This window comes from Sinohyriopsis cumingii, chromosome 9 (genome assembly GCF_028554795.1).
Source record: "Sinohyriopsis cumingii isolate HCF-2022 chromosome 9, ASM2855479v2, whole genome shotgun sequence".
NCBI lineage: Eukaryota > Metazoa > Mollusca > Bivalvia > Unionida > Unionidae > Sinohyriopsis > Sinohyriopsis cumingii.
This window is the reverse complement of record NC_142969.1, coordinates 104,563,431-104,582,306: the sequence shown is the minus strand read 5'-3', so window position 1 is coordinate 104,582,306 and position 18,876 is coordinate 104,563,431. Positions and strand designations below refer to the sequence as shown.

Genomic DNA, 18,876 nt, shown 5'->3' with positions numbered 1-18,876 from the left:
AATGCTTGATTACGCATATTTGGACGCCAATTTTTTATCTGGGACGCAGAAAATCACTGAGGCGGGAGTCCTCCATACGCATGTAATAGGTGTGTGGCAAAATGCAAAGAATTGCCAGTCCTGCTTCAGCCACCTGCTTTGTGGGAAAAATGTATTGATCAGTTAGCTGTGCTGATGTTTACAATGACAGAATTCAGTGACTGAAAGACCCCTTGATGTACATACATGTTGCCATTATAAGAGTACATCAAAAAGAACATGATGCAATAGATTGGCAGCAAGTTCAAAGGCTTTGACTGGCGGCCGGGTGGAAAATGTATTGATATTTACAGTGATTGAATTCAGTCAGAAGACCCAGAGATGTACATGTAGTCCTTTATAAAAGTACTTCAAATAAACAACTTTAGCTTTCATTATTGTGTTCATTTCCGAATGTATCGGAATAAGTAGTGCATGAGAATCAAGAAATGTTGAGACCTGGACAAAATGCCATTCATAGATTTGGATAAGTATTTTGTGGTTAAACGGCAAACTTACAAAGATTGTAACGAGATTCAGAAGAAATGTATTCATCAATACATCAGTAGTAGCTAGGCCTATTTTTTATATCAATTACGTTGACAAACAAACTCTTGCCCATTCACAAGCATAGGTTTTGATAGTTAAATGACCATTAACCCTTTTCCGAGTAAAGTAGCAACCATCAATTTTCTGCATGATATCTTTTGATGATAAAACATACTAACATGTGTTTCAAGATCAGAATCGGTGATCTGGATATATATTAACTGCCTCTTGTACACTAGTTCGTCATAAAATTAGTTTGAAACTGCAAGTGAACCAGTAGGTCTAATGGGAAATAATAGCGGACTTCGCTAAGTCTGGGATGTACCAGTTTATTAGAGTGTCTGTTTTCGTAAATCATCGGGCAAATATTTTCAGAAAAATATAAAATCATTGCAAGCAATGCCAAGGTATTATTTTATTAAAGATTTTAACTTTAAGATGCCAATTATGTAGATCAGAAACGTATGTGATAATGTTGTGGAATTCGCGACATGCACTTTAAGGTCTAAGCTGTTTTCCGACTTGACACGTATTTTATTTACGAAAATACGGGGGGAAAAACAGCAAATCAGATACTTTTTAACCATTGCCTAAAATTACTACAATGACGTAGACAAATAAATAAACCATAAATTTGCAATCCTGTCAATGGACTGTTGTAATGAAGCTATATTAAAGTGAGTGATTACATGACGAAAATTAACCTCTCCATCTAAAAATAGATGCACTCACGTCTGTGTTGATTCTGTAGGAAAGAAGAGACTGCAACTTTTGATGGTGGGACTCCTATTTTTACCAAAATGGGAGTCCTTGACTCCTAGTTTTAAAATCCTAGCGAGACCTCTGGTCAACAAAAAAAATAGGGACTATACCATAACGCGTTTGGGCTAAGAGAGGAGACACTTTCACTACACATTTAGGTTAACGAAGAGAGGAGTCTATTTCACAACACATTTAGGTTATCGAAGAGAGGAGACTATTTTACAACACGTTTAGGCTAATGAAGAGAGGAGACTATATCACAACACCCTTGGGTTAACGAAGAGAAGAGACTATTTCACAACATGTCAAGGTCAATAAAAAATAGGGACCATATCACAACACGTTTAAGTGAATAAAGCAAGGAGACAATTTCACAACATGCTTAGGTTAGTAAACAGATGAGATAATTTCATGAAACGTTAAGGTCAGTAAAGGAGAACTATTTCATAACACATTTATGTTAATAAACAAATCAGACAATTTCACAACACATTAGGGTCAATAATGAGATGGAACTTTTTCGCAATATGTTTAGGTTAATAAAGACAATAAACAAATTCATTACAAGTTTAAGTCAATGAAGAGACTAAACTATTTCACAACACACTTTGGTTAGTAAACAGAATAAATTAATTCATAACACATTTTTGTCAGGGAAGGAGATACAAAAAGACATTTCATAGCACATTTCAATGAACAAAGAGAGACAACCTTTCCAAAACACGCTCATGTTAATAAAGAAAAAACTGATAAATAATACATCAATGTTTTCAGCACACACAGGCAGGACTAATGTTTCTTTTCATCAGTAGGAAAATTTGGTGAGTGATCTATAGATGCTATATTTCAGAAGCGCAGTTGGACAGATGAATTAATTTAGCTTCCCGCAGCATCCTAACTCGGAGGTGACTTTACCTTTTAAGTACCCCAAGAATCTTTCTACACTTTTACTGACTGCTTCTGACAGATATTTTTTTAAAAGAAAAATCTTTGCAGATGAATTAGCTGAGTCACAGCAGTAGTAGCATTCTAATGTCAGTGTTACATCTATGTTGCTATTATTAAGTATTCGTATCTTTCAAAGGTCATATGTGATGCATTAGATCTCAAAACAAGTCAATAATCATTCCCCTTTTGAATAAGGTGTACTGATCTGTGCAGTAGAACTAAAGCACTCTGCTATTTATGATTCTGCCCTCACCATCGTCTTTGTCTCGTATTCACTACTGTCATGAATGATGCTACTTCAGTTATAATCATGAGGATCAAGATAGCCGTTGTAAAGTTCGTGGTCTATAGCATCTTGTCCATATGTGTGTGCTTTGAAAAGCTATGCTGCAAACTTCCTTCTTCACCATTTAAATATTTTAATGTCTTTAATATGCATTTTTTTTTATAATAAAAAATAGTGACACGCATTATACTGCAGAACAAAATGCATAACTAGCAAACGGAATTATCACAAAATCAGAGGGGATAAATAAGAAATTTAAAATATAAATGTACAGTTGTTAAGTTTGTGCTGCATTTTTAAGGGAATAGTGCATGCAAGTGTTCTTTTAATGAGAAACATTCAATAGTGTGATACTGATGTCTCGCAGAAGGGTGGGGGTTACTATGGGAGTAGTGAATGGTGGGAGTCAGTTATAGCAGATGTAGTAGCATTGATTTCAATGATGCTGGCGATTGTTATTATTATTATTATTATTATTATTATTATTATTATCATAGTGGGGATGTCAATGTTTTTTATGTTACTGTTAATGATGAAGATTATAATGATCCTTATGCTGTTGCCATCGTTATAAACCAATTTGCACCTCAACCAGTATTCTTGTAAACACTTATATGAATTGCTTAGGTTAAATATTGTTTATTCAGTTAGAAGTAATGAACATGATTCGAAGATTTGGATATATTATTTGAAATTTTTGATGCAATGTCATCAATTAATGAAATGTAAGTCTATGTCTTTCTAAAAGTAATATCAGTTGTTGAAATAAAGGCCCTTTATACATACATTTTTACATCTATAATATGGGGCCCCAAGTAGCCGAGTGGTCTAAAGCGCTCTCCGTTATGAATCACTGCCATCTCACCTCTGTCTGCATGGGTTTGAGTCCTGGATTAGGCTAATAATGGTATGTGAGAAAGCTTGCCGCTAGCTTCTCATGGGTCAGTGGTTCTTTCTGAGGTTTTCCTGGGTTCTTCCTCCACAAATTAATACTGGCCACCATGTATAGCCTATCATGTGCTAAAACATGGCATTAAACCCCACAACAACAACAACAACAACATCATCAATAATATTGGTCAGTAATAGTCATCATCATCATAAATATCTTCATCCAGATTATGTTGAAATAATCTCAGAAGAGATTAACCAGATCATTTATCTTTGGTCTTGCAAACTATTGATGGCATATCTTTGGCTGTCCGACTTGTTGACTTCTGGTTTAAACGAGCTATCATATATCCTCATCCTTCCACCCTTTTGCATCTTGTGTCTGGATGTCCCGGTTTGAAATAAACATGACACATAGATATAACCTGAATGGTAACCTAGTTTCTAGAAGACTCCAAATATAAACAAGATTGTTGCTTGTGCAGTTATAAAAAATTGCGTATATGAAATGTCAAACTTCAAAGCTACAATGATTATACATAAACTTTATTGTACCTTAATTAGCAGAGAAAATATAGAATCTGGTCATCTGTAACTTTTATAATAGCTGTTATTAGCTGCCAATGAAATTAACTAGATGCATTTAGCTTGGTCTCATGCCAATATATTAATGTGCTTGCTAATTCACCACCATCCCCACCCCCATATATATTTTGCATATTTCCAATAAAATGTGGATGTAGCGGTACATTTGTTTCTTTGTTTTGCTAGTTTAAAGGGCCATTTTAACATGCCAGCAAAATGAAAGCTCTGGTCTTTTCCAGGGATGTATGGAGGCAGCCTACCAGGACTGGTCTAGTTGGGTATCAAACCCACAACCCTTGGATTAATTGTCCGACCCTCTTATGGGACAGAAGCATTGTACATAAAAGTAATCATTTCTATTCCAAATTAAATAATGTCTTCTACTAACTTCTATGCATATTTACTGTTTCAGTAATTACTCACCTTGTTCACGTAAATGTTACCATTAATTACGTAAACTTTCTGAAGGTTTTAATTTTTAGCTTTGGCAGTTTTAACATTTTTTTGTCTATCATCCCTTTGGAATTTTTTTTATTGAACTCACTGCTTACAACAACAACACTACAATGTGAAGAATTTTCTATCTGATCACATTTATGAGTTCGATTGATTTGGGTTTAATAATATCCTTGTCTTCGACACCCAGGTGTATTCGAAGAGGTTTCACTAATAGTACCATAAAAATGTGTTAATGGTCACTGCATATGATGATTATTTTCCAGATGACATTCAGCTTAAATGTAACAAACATTTTACATTTACCTTGATCATACATAAGATGGTGTATGGCCTCTGTTGGTAGGATGGTATATTTTCGCATAACGTTGTCGTCCATTAATGCTGACCCACGAAATAGGGAGAAACATCCAGGACTGCACAAAACGCAGCCAAGAACATGCTCTGTGGCTTTTTGAAGCCAGTGGGCTGTGGCGTATTCGAATTGTTGGTACCAGACTATTGGTCCTAAAATAAACATACCAATGGTATATATATATGTATCCACCATAATTGTAATATATTTAAATTATTTAAACACACATAAACTTCTATGCTTTTAAGTTAAATCACTATCCATTTTGAAAACTATAAAATATTTGTCCAGTTTCCCCACACACCCATTTGAGTCACCCATAAAACAATGAGAACCTGATCAGGAAAGAGCAAATATTTATCTTATAATCCGACCGGGCCTGGTATATCCGAGTAGTATTTTCTCTTAGAAAAAGAAACAATCCAGGGTTCATCGAATGAGACTGTTAATTTAAATCCCATCAAAATGGGTCGAAAATACTTAATTCGAGACCACATTTACAAAATGTTTGTTTTGTAAGACTATGAAATGAGATAATGCAGTTTGTTTGGAGATGATGCTTCACTTGACTTCATTCTCATGGTGCCTGCATGTTAAATGTGACAGCAATATAATGGTTGACAGTACACTGTTAAATGTGACAACAATATAATGGTTGACAGTACACTGTTAAATGTGACAACAATATCACAGTTGACAGTACACTGTTAAATGTGACAACAATATCACGGTTGACAGTACACTGTTAAATGTGACAACAATATCAAGATTGACAGTACACTGTTAAATGTGACAACAATATCATGATTGACAGCCAACTGTTAAATGTGACAACAATATCACAGTTGACAGTACACTGTTAAATGTGACAACAATATCACGGTTGACAGTACACTGTTAAATGTGACAACAATATCACGGTTGACAGTACACTGTTAAATGTGACAAAAATATCATGGTTGACAGTACACTGTTAAATGTGACAACAATATAATGGTTGACAGTACACTGTCAAATGTGACAACAATATCAAGATTGACAGTACACTGTTAAATGTGACAACAATATCACGGTTGACAGTACATTGACAGCCAACTGTTAAATGTGACAACAATATCACAGTTGACAGTACACTGTTAAATGTGACAACAATATCATGGTTGACAGTACACTGTTAAATGTGACAACAATATCACGGTTGACAGTACACTGTTAAATGTGACAACAATATAATGGTTGACAGTACACTGTTAAATGTGACAACAATATAATGGTTGACAGTACACTGTTCTTGTGTGATAATGATAATGTTAATGTCTTTCAGGATGATGTTGATGTCTTTCATGTCTTTAACCATGTGTGCTCCATTGCAGTTAATAATAATATCTGACAGATCAACATAATTTAGCAATACTTTAGCCCAAAATGTAAGAGTTACTTCAATATATGTTAAATGAAAGAAAAATAAGTAAGATGATGTTTGCAGCATTCTTCTGATTTTGGAGAGTTATTTGTTGCTAAGGCAACAGGAATTGTAGCGTCAGTGCAAAAAATTAAAACTTGCCAATGTAATCAATCCTTTTAGTCTAACCAGCCGAAGGTTTTGCCAGTTGGCAAAATTAGCCAAATTTTACATTCAGCAATATAACCTCTGTGAGGATTTTTTTTCCGATTCAAATTGCAAACAGCTGTAAAAACACAAACCTGATCCAATCGGGTGAATCCTACCACACGCTGCCCCTGTCTCCTCGCTTTTTTTCATCCTGTCTAACAGAAGTCTCACAGCACCAGGGGTAAAATCAACATCTCCGTCCAGGGCCAAAAGGTATGTGTTTTCAGCCTTGACAACCAAAACAAGAAAATTACACAGTATTAAAAGTACTAGGTACCTAATCGAATAGGACAATTGGTAAACAGTTCTTAGCATACTTGCGGGGCCCCGAGTGGCCGAGTAGTCTAAAGCGCTCTCCGTTACGGATCACTGCCATCTCACCTCTGTCTGCGTGGGTTCGAGTCTCGGATTCAGCCAATGTGGGTATGTGAGAAAGCTTGCCAGTAGCTTCTCGTGAGTCGGTGGTTCTTTCTGGGGTTTTCCCGGGTTCTTCCTCCACCATTAATACTGGCCGCCATGTATAGCCTATCGTGTGCTGCAAAATGGTGTTAAACCCTACAACAACAACAACAACTTAGCATACTTGCTACCATCCAACATTCACACTATTGCATTAATAAATAAATCACAGGCAATGGGAAGATCAAGAGTGCATGATGAAATTAGAGTTCATTGATATTTATTTCAAACTTTAAATCTTATGTTTTGAAAATTGGAAAACATTTGTGTTGAATGAATTTACAGAAGCCCATTTATTGTATTCATAAGTATGAATATTTTGTAGGGGACAATACAATACTTGAAGGGGACAATACAATACTTGAAGGGGACAATACAATTCTTGAAGGGGACAATACAATACTTGAAGGGGACAATACAATACTTGAAGGGGACAATACAATTCTTGAAGGGGACAATACAATTCTTGAAGGGGACAATACAATGCTTGAAGGGGACAATACAATTCTTGAAGGGGACAATACAATTCTTGAAGGGGACAATACAATACTTGAAGGGGACAATACAATACTTGAAAAATACTTGAAGGGGACAGTACAATACTTGAAGGGGTCAATACAATACTTGAAGGGGACAATACAATTCTTGAAGGGGTCAATACAATACTTGAAAAATACTTGAAGGGGACAATACAATACTTGAAAAATACTTGAAGGGGACAATACAATACTTGAAGGGGTCAATACAATACATGAAATGAACACAAAGTTAAATGATATGAAAAGAGAATTAGGTTCAAATCTTTACAAAACAACGAAATTTTTAAAAGGTGAAAATGATTTAAATAATTTTAAATTTAATAACCAAATTACATGTATTAATAACTGAAAGCCCTTCATGGCATCTTCAAAAAATATTTTTGTTTATGTATTGAAAGTCAATTACTTGTGTTTGTAATACACGGACGTTGCCTGAAATCCCATTTACTAATAAATAGTTATAAAATTCAACAGCCATTAACAATTACAATTAAGGAAGAATTTAAAGTTTCAATTTAACATTTGGAAGAAAATGTTGCCTAGACAAAATAAAACAACAAATTTTGTTAGAAGACAACAGTTGAAACGTTTCTAATGACACTCTGAGACAGCTCTGACTGACAGAAAATTAAATTTCTATAGACTTGAAGTTTAACTGATTCATTACAAATCTTATTAACTGTTTATTTTAATAAATTAAAATATCATAAGCTGTTTTCCTACCATTACTCAGATAATTATACAAGTGTCCATAATAAACAGGTCTTTACTTACAAATTATCTTAAAGATTAATTATATTTGAATTAATGAAGATTAAAATGTTTGATAAAAACGGTTAAATTTTGCACCCCATTGTCAGAACGTATGAATATTACTGACTTTATTAGACACTCTCTCATTATATAAAATGATTCTTGCATAATTCTGATGCCACAATCAAATTGGTACATTGAATATTTAATCAAATACTTAGATTTTACATGGAAGGAAACATGTGGTTACCTCCACAGTTGATCTATGTAGAAGTTGTAGTTGCAGCTGAACCACATTGGAAGGTTAAAGTCGATTCTACCTTGAAATTGGCACAGCTTTTGGAAACTATTTTATTTTGTAAGGTTACACAGATTTCCCTTTCATACTAGTTTGCTGTAATTTATTTCAAAATTCTTATAATGGATCATCATTTAAGCAATTTATATATATTTTAACTACCTACATTCATAAAATTGTCAAAGTTTAAAGAAGGTAAATTTTTAAATTTCATGCAATTGACCGTGGTTTGATTCTCATCTGGGGCAGTTTCTCCTCATATTTATGGACTATATTTTTTATATAGAATAAACATCATTCACTAATGTATACCACGTTTCTTTATTTTTCGTCAAGTGATTCATCCATTGTGAAAGCAGCCTTGAACCGTGCGGGAATGTTTGACATCATTATAATAATGTATACCAATATTTGTATATAGTACTCCTCTTGCATCTGGTGTATCTTTTTTATTCCCATTACTGCTTATGTGTCAGTATTTATCTATACTAATTGATTTATAATTATTAGATATTTCTAAATTTTCAGAGAGAGAGAGAGAGAGAGAGAGAGAGAGAGAGAGAGAGAGAGGCAGAGAGAGAATGAATTAGATTAGCTATTGGAAATAGTACAAAAATCAAATTTGCATAATAGCTTTACACTGATAATGTAGATGCCACTATGATCTGTATACTTTGATACAATATAGCAGAGATCCTGGGAACTTCTTGAATTTGTTGGTGATTTTGATCAAAGACGCATTGATGATGCAAATGATGCTGTTGTTGTTGTTGTGGGGTTTTAACGCCATTTTTCAGCACACGATAGGCTATACATGGCAGCCAGTATTAATGGGGGAGGAAGAATCTGGGAAAACCCAGGAAAGAACCACGAACCCACAAGAAGATACTGGCAAGCTTTCTCACATACCCACATTGGCCGAATCTGAAACTCAAACCCACGCAGACAGGGGTGAAATGGCAGTGACTGAGACTACTAAGGCTGGTTGCTAGGCTGAATACTAGAGCATCATCATGGCGGACTACAGAAACTGACAATAAAAACATGGTTACATTCATATTCATTATTTCATTAGTTTTTGCTGGATTTCAATGAAATAAAAAACAGCTTACATTGTATAGTGTGTGTTATTCATATATTTCCACTTAATATACTCCTACATCCCATCATACAAGAAATCCCAGTCATGTAAATTGTTTTGAATCACACAAAATAAATCCAATATTTACATATGTACATATAAAAACATGAATGAAATCCACACTCATATTACAAAGTTGAGAGTGGTACCTCTCAAAACAGTCATTATCTACACAGAAGTGATGATGTATATTCCAAGACATGCCCACATCTCCGTCATGCTGATTTCATGATGTATATTCAAAGACATGCCCACGTGATGCTGATTTCATACCATTTATGGTCTTGCTTTTGGTTTCTTGGCATAATCATTTGTTTCTTGGCATAATCATTTGTTTCTTTCACAACCTTTTCCACCAGACATTCAGGAGAAAAACTTAAGAACAAAATCATTATCATTGCTTCGTGGTCCAAGCTTGATTGTTGAACCAACATGAGAATACAAATCATTGATCTCGAACTCAGCAAGGTCATAACTCCATTGTGCAAGTTGGACTATGTCTGCCTCATCATCCGATAAAAATCACTTGCATATGGTGTTGAAATGGGACTAACATCAATATCTGTTCCATTTTCTAAGAATGACCCATTACACTCTTCAATATCGCTTGCTCTGAACCCTTTAAAGCTGCTCATATCTGAAATCGAATCCATCTTTGTTTAACTCAAATACATGTGTTTTGCAAAGTGCAGAAAAACCCCGACAGTGTGTCTAAATTGAACCTCTCAGCTTTCAAACTTGTATCAAAATGTTGAGTAAACAGTCCTCTCATTGGTTATGATAATTAAAACTATTTAAACATCTGTACTTTCAACCAATCAATGTTTAGTTAATATAGCGATCATGTCCGCATAGATGCGATGCTGTGGTTTTGAATACTGCTGAACTATATGCACATAAGCGGCACTGGGGTAGTAAACTAGGCTTACTGACACTGCATATATGCGTCAGTGGGGTTCAGGAGCTATTTACAGTAGACGCTTAGATGCAGCAGTCATAGCTAAAGGGTTAAAAGAAATACAACAACAACAACAACTAAGAATACAAATGGTTTCATTCCCTTTTGAAAAATGTCTCTTTTTCATTGTCTTCTGTCAGTCATCATAATTATGTTTATTCTGATCACTCTAAAATCCGAGAGTTTAGATATTTCATTCCTTTTGAGAACCCGTAGATATCACTAAACTACCATTAAAGGGAGAATGAAGCAAGCACATAAACAGAAAACAACATAGAAATTCAAGATATAAATTATAAAGGATTTCCTTTTCCATTACCCTGCGGACAACTTCTGAGTCCAGTGCCTGGAAAACATGACTTTTTCCAAAGTTGGCGGTGGTATCATCAGGTGTAGCTCTCCATGACAACAACTCGTTAAGCTTTCCATTTTCTATGGCATCAACAACAACTTCCTCACACTGGCGGACGATTCTGAATCCTAGCAAGTAATACATGTACATCACCTAAGCAAGAAAAGAAAACGTTTTCATTGTATAGAGAAATTAATGCAAAAAGAAAGAAAAAGAAAACTTTTAACTTGAGAGTCATGAAAATGTGATTCCTTGTTTCACAAGTTCAGCTACATAAAATGTGAATCATTGGGTACTGAACTGTTGTAAAATAGATGGCCCCAATTGTGGGCTGCATATTTGAAATGAACATTGTGATATCAATTGCAAATTCATGTCCTTAAATTATTTCATTCAACTACAAAATTTGATTACATGAATCAGAATCTACCCACATATGATGCATAATGAACATATTCACTGAGAATTTAAAGTCTTTTTTTAATGTTTCTTTTTCAACGGACACGTATTTGTGACCTTACACTATACACACATACAGACTATACACACATACAGACAGGCTATACACACATACAGACTATACACACATACATTGCATGTTTCCTGAATAATAACGCCAGCATAATAGCAGCTGTAAGGTACGAGTCGTCAAAATTGGCTCCTGCTGTGAATTTTGGGCTAGAAGATGGCCCCAAAATAACCGAAAAGATCGAAATACTTTTGTATGGACCTTGGTTGTAGCTGTTCTTTAATTATTGACTTATTCACGAACCTGAGACCATCTTTTCCTATGGCGAATTTTGTTCTTGTCTTTCATATGAAGAAATAAAAGATTGCCTCCAGGCATCTGCCAGATCAGTTGACCGCCGTAGGGAGTAGGAACTCTATATGGGTCTTTGATGTCCATATGTTTTTCATGCACAGAACTGAAAATTTACAAGTTCAAGGAAATGTTAACACCATCTGCTTATAACCATATTATAATATATTTTTTTTGAATAAAATAAAATATAAACCTCTTTTAGTAGAAGTATGTCTATTTAAAATTCCAAGACTCATTACAGATTCTATCGACATATTTTAATTACTTTGTTTCAAATTCATTTTTTAAACTTAGAAAGAAAGCGACTATTTATCTAGCTATCTAAATTTAGCTGACCGAACGTGCACTCTAAATGCTTTAGGAGTTTGGTACATGTTTGATCATTTTGTTTTCCTTGATAAAACAAAGCAGCAGTGAAAGGTACATTAAGTGACGACTTTCTGAGTAGAAGTTACACGTTAAATTTATTCATACATCTGAGAACAAAGACATTTCAAAATTAGTTTTTTTATTCTAATTGAGCATTGCTATAAATGTGGCATATTCCAATGCGGCAGTTTGGTTTTAGCAACGAAGTAAAAGCCGTCAGAAGTCTGATGTAAGACCTAGGGGCATGCAGATCAGCCTGATCAGAAATATTTATGGATTTCTTTAGAATTCATTTGAACCTTTGTCACCTACCAATCCTTTTAAACAGTAAATTTGATATTACCCTCTCCATGATGCCAATTTAATTCTGTCTGAACGAAGAGCAGGAATGAAATAAGAACTCTTGGTTTTAGACACGCCCTATAACTCATTATTCATGGGATACATCCTTGACCTAGAAGTGTCCCTCAGCTACCCATTATAGTGAAACACCACATTAATGAGGAATATCCGATATTTAAATATGCAGATGAAGATCATGTCATAAAGATGTATTCATCTTGTCAATAAAAATATGATTTTGACATCGACCAGTCATCCAATGGAGCCTCATTCTGGTCTTGAATCCTACGCCGTCATTTCATGAAACATCATGCTGATGATGAACTTCGATTGTAAATGGAATTCTAATTAAAATGAAAGAAGTTACCAATGTACAAATAGAAGCGATAAGTCTAAGTACATGCAAAGGTGGGGATATTTAACATAAATCCTTTGAAGATCAAAGATGTATGCAAAAGGTAATCAAGAACAACATTTTCCCACCCCCAGAATAATTGTACGTATACAAAATGAGACATACCTTGCTGCCTCCTCCACTAAGTTCACAAACATTTTCACAAATTTATTTGGGACAAACTCCTCATTATCATTCAGTTCCATGGCATCATCAAAGAAAATATGCGCTGTAATAAGTAAGCATGCAATAAGAACTTAAATATAAAGGTAGTGTGTGTGTGTGTGTGTGTTTTTTAGAAATATCAGCTAGTACATATTACCTCATTTCATTTCATTTTTTCTCGATATCATATTTGTGACCTACCATGTGAAAACCTGCCCTACAGGTAAATGCGTTTCATGGACAGTGTCTTAGAACACATAACTAAATACAGTTATAGTCTAATTTTTTTGCAATGAAATCTAGTAAACATTCAGACTATAATTCTAAATGATGTTATAAAAACCTCAGTGTTTCTATCTGACTCAATCAGGGTAAACATTGACGAATCAATAAGAAAAGACACAGGTAGCCTAAAAAGCGATTTCAGAACTCAGCCTGTAAAGCCAGTATCACATTCATGTATCAATAACATCAAAATTAATAGTAAATAAGTATAATTCATTCAACTTTGTCATTTCAGTGAGTTTTACTTCATCCTTAGGATCCTTATATGACATCACAAACTGTTTCAACAATCGTACAACTACAATATAGCTTGCTAACTATGACCAGCGAGATTTTAATAAGGATTTTAATGAACTGGGACCAAAGTCCACAAACAAATACCTTCATAGTCATAGTAGTCCCTATCTAGCTTCCCAGAAATTATTTCAGCGTTCCTCCTCAAGAACTGGTCCTTGTCCATTCTAGACAAATTTATATAAAAAGATATAAAAATATGTTTCTTTAAAACTAGCACATAAGAATCGGTAACGTGAATTGGCAGCAATCTATCTATCTATCTATTTCTCTCGGCTTTTCTGTCTAGTTACTGCCCTGTTTTTAATTAAATTGAAATCTTTTTCCCCAAAATTTTATCTACCCTCCTCAAGTAATACTTTGCTTTTAATTTATCTTGAGGCTTCCCTAAGGGTAAAATTGAATTATCATTTCACTGCTTAATATTTGAAGCTTTGTAAACAATGGTACGCCATCATAGCAACTTCTTTAAACTTAGATCGCTTTTAATGTCATGAGACACCATTGACTGCTGCAGTAGAACATGAAAATATGTGTATCGCATTTGACATGCTGTATATGTGACCCGCCCTGACGTTTACAGAATTCGTAATACTAAAAAAACCTCGGTAATCAAAACCTGTGATATATTTAAAGTATTTTATTGGATAACCATTCAGAAAACACAAAATCATGACTCACTATTGTTAGGCATATTTATTTTATACTGAGTGCTTGACCTTTATCTTTGATTGAGTGTAGTGTTTTGGCCTATCTGACTATCACGATGTAATATTTTTCTCTCATGATGATTATTTGAATTTACTTTGATTACACGTTTAGCATGTTCTGGAAGCAATTATATTGACAATTATTAGAAATTTGCCATTAGTATTTCAGAAAATATTATTTTAACATAGGTCAATTGGGGATATATATATATATATATATATATATATATATATATATATATATATATATATGTATATAAAGGGGGTTTTGTTAATAAAGTCTTGATTCTGGTTTTAATTTCAGTATGAAGAATCAGTAACTGTTGTGTTCAGATACAATTTGAGAGAAAGTATTTATTTTACTTTGTCACTGGAATTACAAAGTGCTCATTAACATTTTTGGACTAAAGCACAACTTTGGGATTATATAGGATCCATCGAAGAAATTCTCGATTATATCATTATAGCACATCAGGACATTCAGGACTATAGAATTCATTCAGAACATTCAATACCTTTGGACTTGTGATAGAACATTTAGGATTATTTGGGACTTAATTCACAATACTTGAATTTTTGTTTAGTTTTCATTGGAAATGCATTCTTGTTGAATTTTATACAATTTGTTTGTTTTGCTTCTTTCTGCTAAAAGGTGTAACAGAACAGACTAGTAACACTACAATCTGCAAGTAAATGTATTAAATAAAGACATAAATATTAACCCTATGTACTTCCACAGCATTCGACACTACCTTTCTATCTAAATTAAGTCAAACAGAAGAAAGCTAGATTGTGAATTCGTGTCAGAAGACACTGTCGACCTGAAAAGTGACTTTAGAAGCTGAACCATCTCCCGTCTGGTCTCATGCCACATGGTTGCACATGCGTAGATCATAGGAGGGATCCTGTCTTGTGCTTTTTGCTCATAAGATCCGCCCTCGTCATCTATGGCTTCGCTGTTATCGTATTCGCTCATTCTTGAAATAGAAAAAGAAATTATTCGATTAATATTCTATCAGAGTTATGCTTATCAAAATGAATACAACATGACATCAGGTGTAACAAGACAGGCTAGTTGCATACCTGTAAAAGACTTTCTTTTTTGTGTTGTCATCACTGTGAAACTCTCGATAAATTTTTCTGTTGTGTCGCCTTCGGTTTAAAACTAGAGTCTCTTCAAAGAATACACTGCAGTAAAAGGGAGCAGTAAATAGCCTGAAATAAAAAGGCAATTAGTATGATATACACAGATTTATCAATTTACTTTCTAATGTTTTATAGCAAGAGGTCTTTGTCAAAAGCATTATGCCATCAAAAAAAGAAAGAAATATAATGAACGTCTTTGTATGATCTAAAGAAAGTACTCCTAATTTTGATCACCCATCTCAGTACTTAATTAACTTTTTGATGCTTCTATCTCTTTTGGTACTGCAATTTTCACTGTTATGTCCCAGTCTATTAATTTAAGTGATTATTCACATTGGGTTTTGGGGTGTTTTTGTGTTATAGAACATTTGATCTTAAACAAACAATATTTTTGATAGAATATGGTATTACATGATAGATAGGCATTATTTTTCTATTATAATTTCTCATATTTCTGTATAATTATTTTTTACCTTTCCACCTTCGACAGTCTCTCTTGTGTTGGGAACCAGATGTGTCTTCCCATCCAATAAATGGACACCCACCATACTGCCCCAAGGAGGATTTGCCACCAAAAGATCCAAATATTCCAACCATCATTCCCATCCAGACCACAGTACCGTTTTTCAGAGGAGAATCTACCCAGGAAATGTCTGTCGGCACTGAGACAATCCACGTAAGTAAGCACAAAAGCTATGGGCGTAGAAAGGAATAATGGAAGGGAAAATGAGAAAACCTGGAGATCGAGTTTACAAGCCGTGTACGCTGCATAGTAGCCCACAAATGTTGTTATGATGAGAATGAGTGCAGATGATTTCAGGGCCATAGACAGCTGATTTATTTGGTTAAAAGCAAGACTGGCATTTAGCATGAAATCTTGCTTTTCTCTGTCACTGATGTCAAGATGAATTCCATACACTGCTCCAAGTATGATTGCAATTTTAATCAAGCTGGTGAAGAATGTAATTTTGGGTCTGCTTTCTTGTAGATCAAATTTTAAACTAAGTATAAAATTCTTCAGTCCACTTTTGTAACGAAGGGATCCGCAAAACCGATCATCAACAAAATTTTCCCACATCGAGAACGAAACCATAACAATTGTGAAGGCTACTTCCGCATTCCTTGCGGGATCATGTTCAATCTTCTTTGCATGATCGCTCGGAAAGTATTCAAAGAGTATTATAACAGGAATGACCGAAATTTGGGCAATACAGGACAGGACATCAAAGACTAGCCTTGCAGTCTTGTTTCCAAAGTTCTCACATGGATGTTCGGTGGGTTTCTTTCGCTTGACAGCAGAGGAACAGATGGGACTGAGTACACTTGGGATAATACCTACAGCGTTCAGAAGGATTATTGCCCGTATCATGTCCAACTCGGGCAGGATTCGAAAAACAAAAAGCGCTATCCCTCCTGCATGTACTCCCTCCATGAACATGCACTAAACAAGACAAATGAGTTAATATATTGAAATTTAAATAAATCTAGTGATATGAACAATAAAATTAGTTACTAAAATATAAATCAAGTAAGGATCAATGGAAAAGAATGAACTTATATACATCTATTTGACTGATAAAACTACTAATTACTAATCATTTTAACGGGCAAATAAAATGCTACATTTGATCCTCAGACAGGTATTTTTATTTTTGTAAAGAACACCGCCAAAGAAAGCATCAAAAAATTGCTAATGATAAAAAAACATACGATAAATTGGTTACTTTTGTAGTAATTTAACCTTGAAAGTATGCATATCCTTAATTAAATTCAAGGTCAATTTAAATTACCTGTACGCTTCCTCTGGTACTACAATATCTTTTACAGGTACTTACCTCAGCAAAAGTCATAAACTCATAACTGTCATATTACAGAATCAAGGAGCGTTAAAGAGTAACAGTATAATAGGATGATTAGCAAACTAAAGATGTTATATACATATGTGCATGCTTACGAATAAGAGTGTTGTCCATCGGATGGCTGGCATGTTCCCAAATAACCACTTAAAGAGACTCGATATCCATATCAGGCCATACGGAATGCAGATAGCTATAACTGCCAACCAGTACCGGGCTATCTCTACCAATGCATCAGTTAGGGGATTCTGACAATTTCAGAAATGTGCATTTTAAAGAATGGTGTCAAGAATGGATAGAAAATACATGCAAACGTAAAGTAAAACTGCTGATGACAATCATTATTCATAGACTGGTTTAATAACTTTTACTCATGACATTGTTTAATAACTTTTACTCATGACATTGTTTAATAACTTTAACTCATGTTATTGTTTAATAACTTTAACTCACGGCATTGTTTAATAACTTTTACTCATGACATCGTTTAATAACTTTTACTCATGACATTGTTTAATAACTTATACTCATGACATCGTTTAATAACTTTTACTCATGACATCGTTCAATAACTTTTACTCATGTCATTGTTTAATAAATTTTACTCATGACATTGTTTAATAACCTTTACTCATGAAATTGTTTAGTAACTTTTACTCATGATATTTTTTGATAACCTTTACTCATGAAATTGTTAAATATCAATCAATATCTCAACTTTTGAAAAGTGTTGAATCTACAAAGTAATTGTTAATTTATATCACTCTTAAATAAAACTTCCTTTTCCTCTCTATTTGCTTGTGAATAATTAAGGCTTAATTAACCCAGTTAGCACAGCTATTAAAGTCTTTGCATCCTCTGTGTAAATGGAAGCTGTGCCAGAAAAAATGTCTGGTTTTACAAGTTAGCTCAGCTATTAAAGATCATTGCCTCATCTGTGTGCCAAGCTAAAGTGTCTGGTGTACAACCGAGTCCTATAAATGAACATTCTAATCTAACTGTTAGCAATACGGATGGAAATATGAAATACAAGACTGAAAAATACAATTCATGGAGTTGGTTACCATACATTAATTTGTAGATTTGATAATTTGCTTTTTTTAAAATAGATGCTGAAGATGCTGACAATGTAACAATGTTTATCATACAAGTTCTGTCAGTTCCAGGACGAAAAACAATTCCTGTCAAAAACAAAGATGGTACAAATTGGTAAGATGGAAAACGGTACGGTGGTAAATCATAAGTAAGTAAATGATAATACAATTCTCAGAAATAATACAACCAGTCTTTGCATAAATTTAAATATGAAGTGATATTGCATTATGTAAATATAATTATACCTTTGACGCGCTGATGTAAATTCATATAAGTGTGTGGCTTTCCTTTGTCCTTTTCCATCTGATTAAACTAACAAAGATGTACGATGTTTGAAATGCTAACTATAACGATGGGTTTTGAAAATAACATGTTTGAAATCCAGAATTACGAGCTTTATTAGGATCGGCTGATGATTTAACCCTGTACGCATCT

The 18,876-nt window shown here is 34.1% G+C and overlaps 1 protein-coding gene across 1 annotated transcript in view; it reads right to left on the bottom strand.

Annotated features, from left to right (window-relative positions):
• The window catches only part of LOC149792385 (uncharacterized), a 102,949-nt gene that overhangs the window by 7,728 nt on the left and 76,345 nt on the right, over positions 1-18,876 (bottom strand). The window contains exons 22-31 of the mRNA XM_089970969.1: positions 17,445-17,594; positions 15,964-16,931; positions 15,428-15,559; positions 15,166-15,321; positions 13,722-13,801; positions 13,017-13,119; positions 11,735-11,888; positions 10,930-11,115; positions 6,555-6,690; positions 4,802-5,002 (exon numbers count right to left, since the gene is read on the bottom strand). Of these exons, the coding sequence (XP_089827095.1) occupies positions 4,802-5,002; positions 6,555-6,690; positions 10,930-11,115; positions 11,735-11,888; positions 13,017-13,119; positions 13,722-13,801; positions 15,166-15,321; positions 15,428-15,559; positions 15,964-16,931; positions 17,445-17,594 (2,266 nt within the window). The remainder of the gene's footprint in view (positions 1-4,801; positions 5,003-6,554; positions 6,691-10,929; positions 11,116-11,734; positions 11,889-13,016; positions 13,120-13,721; positions 13,802-15,165; positions 15,322-15,427; positions 15,560-15,963; positions 16,932-17,444; positions 17,595-18,876) is intronic.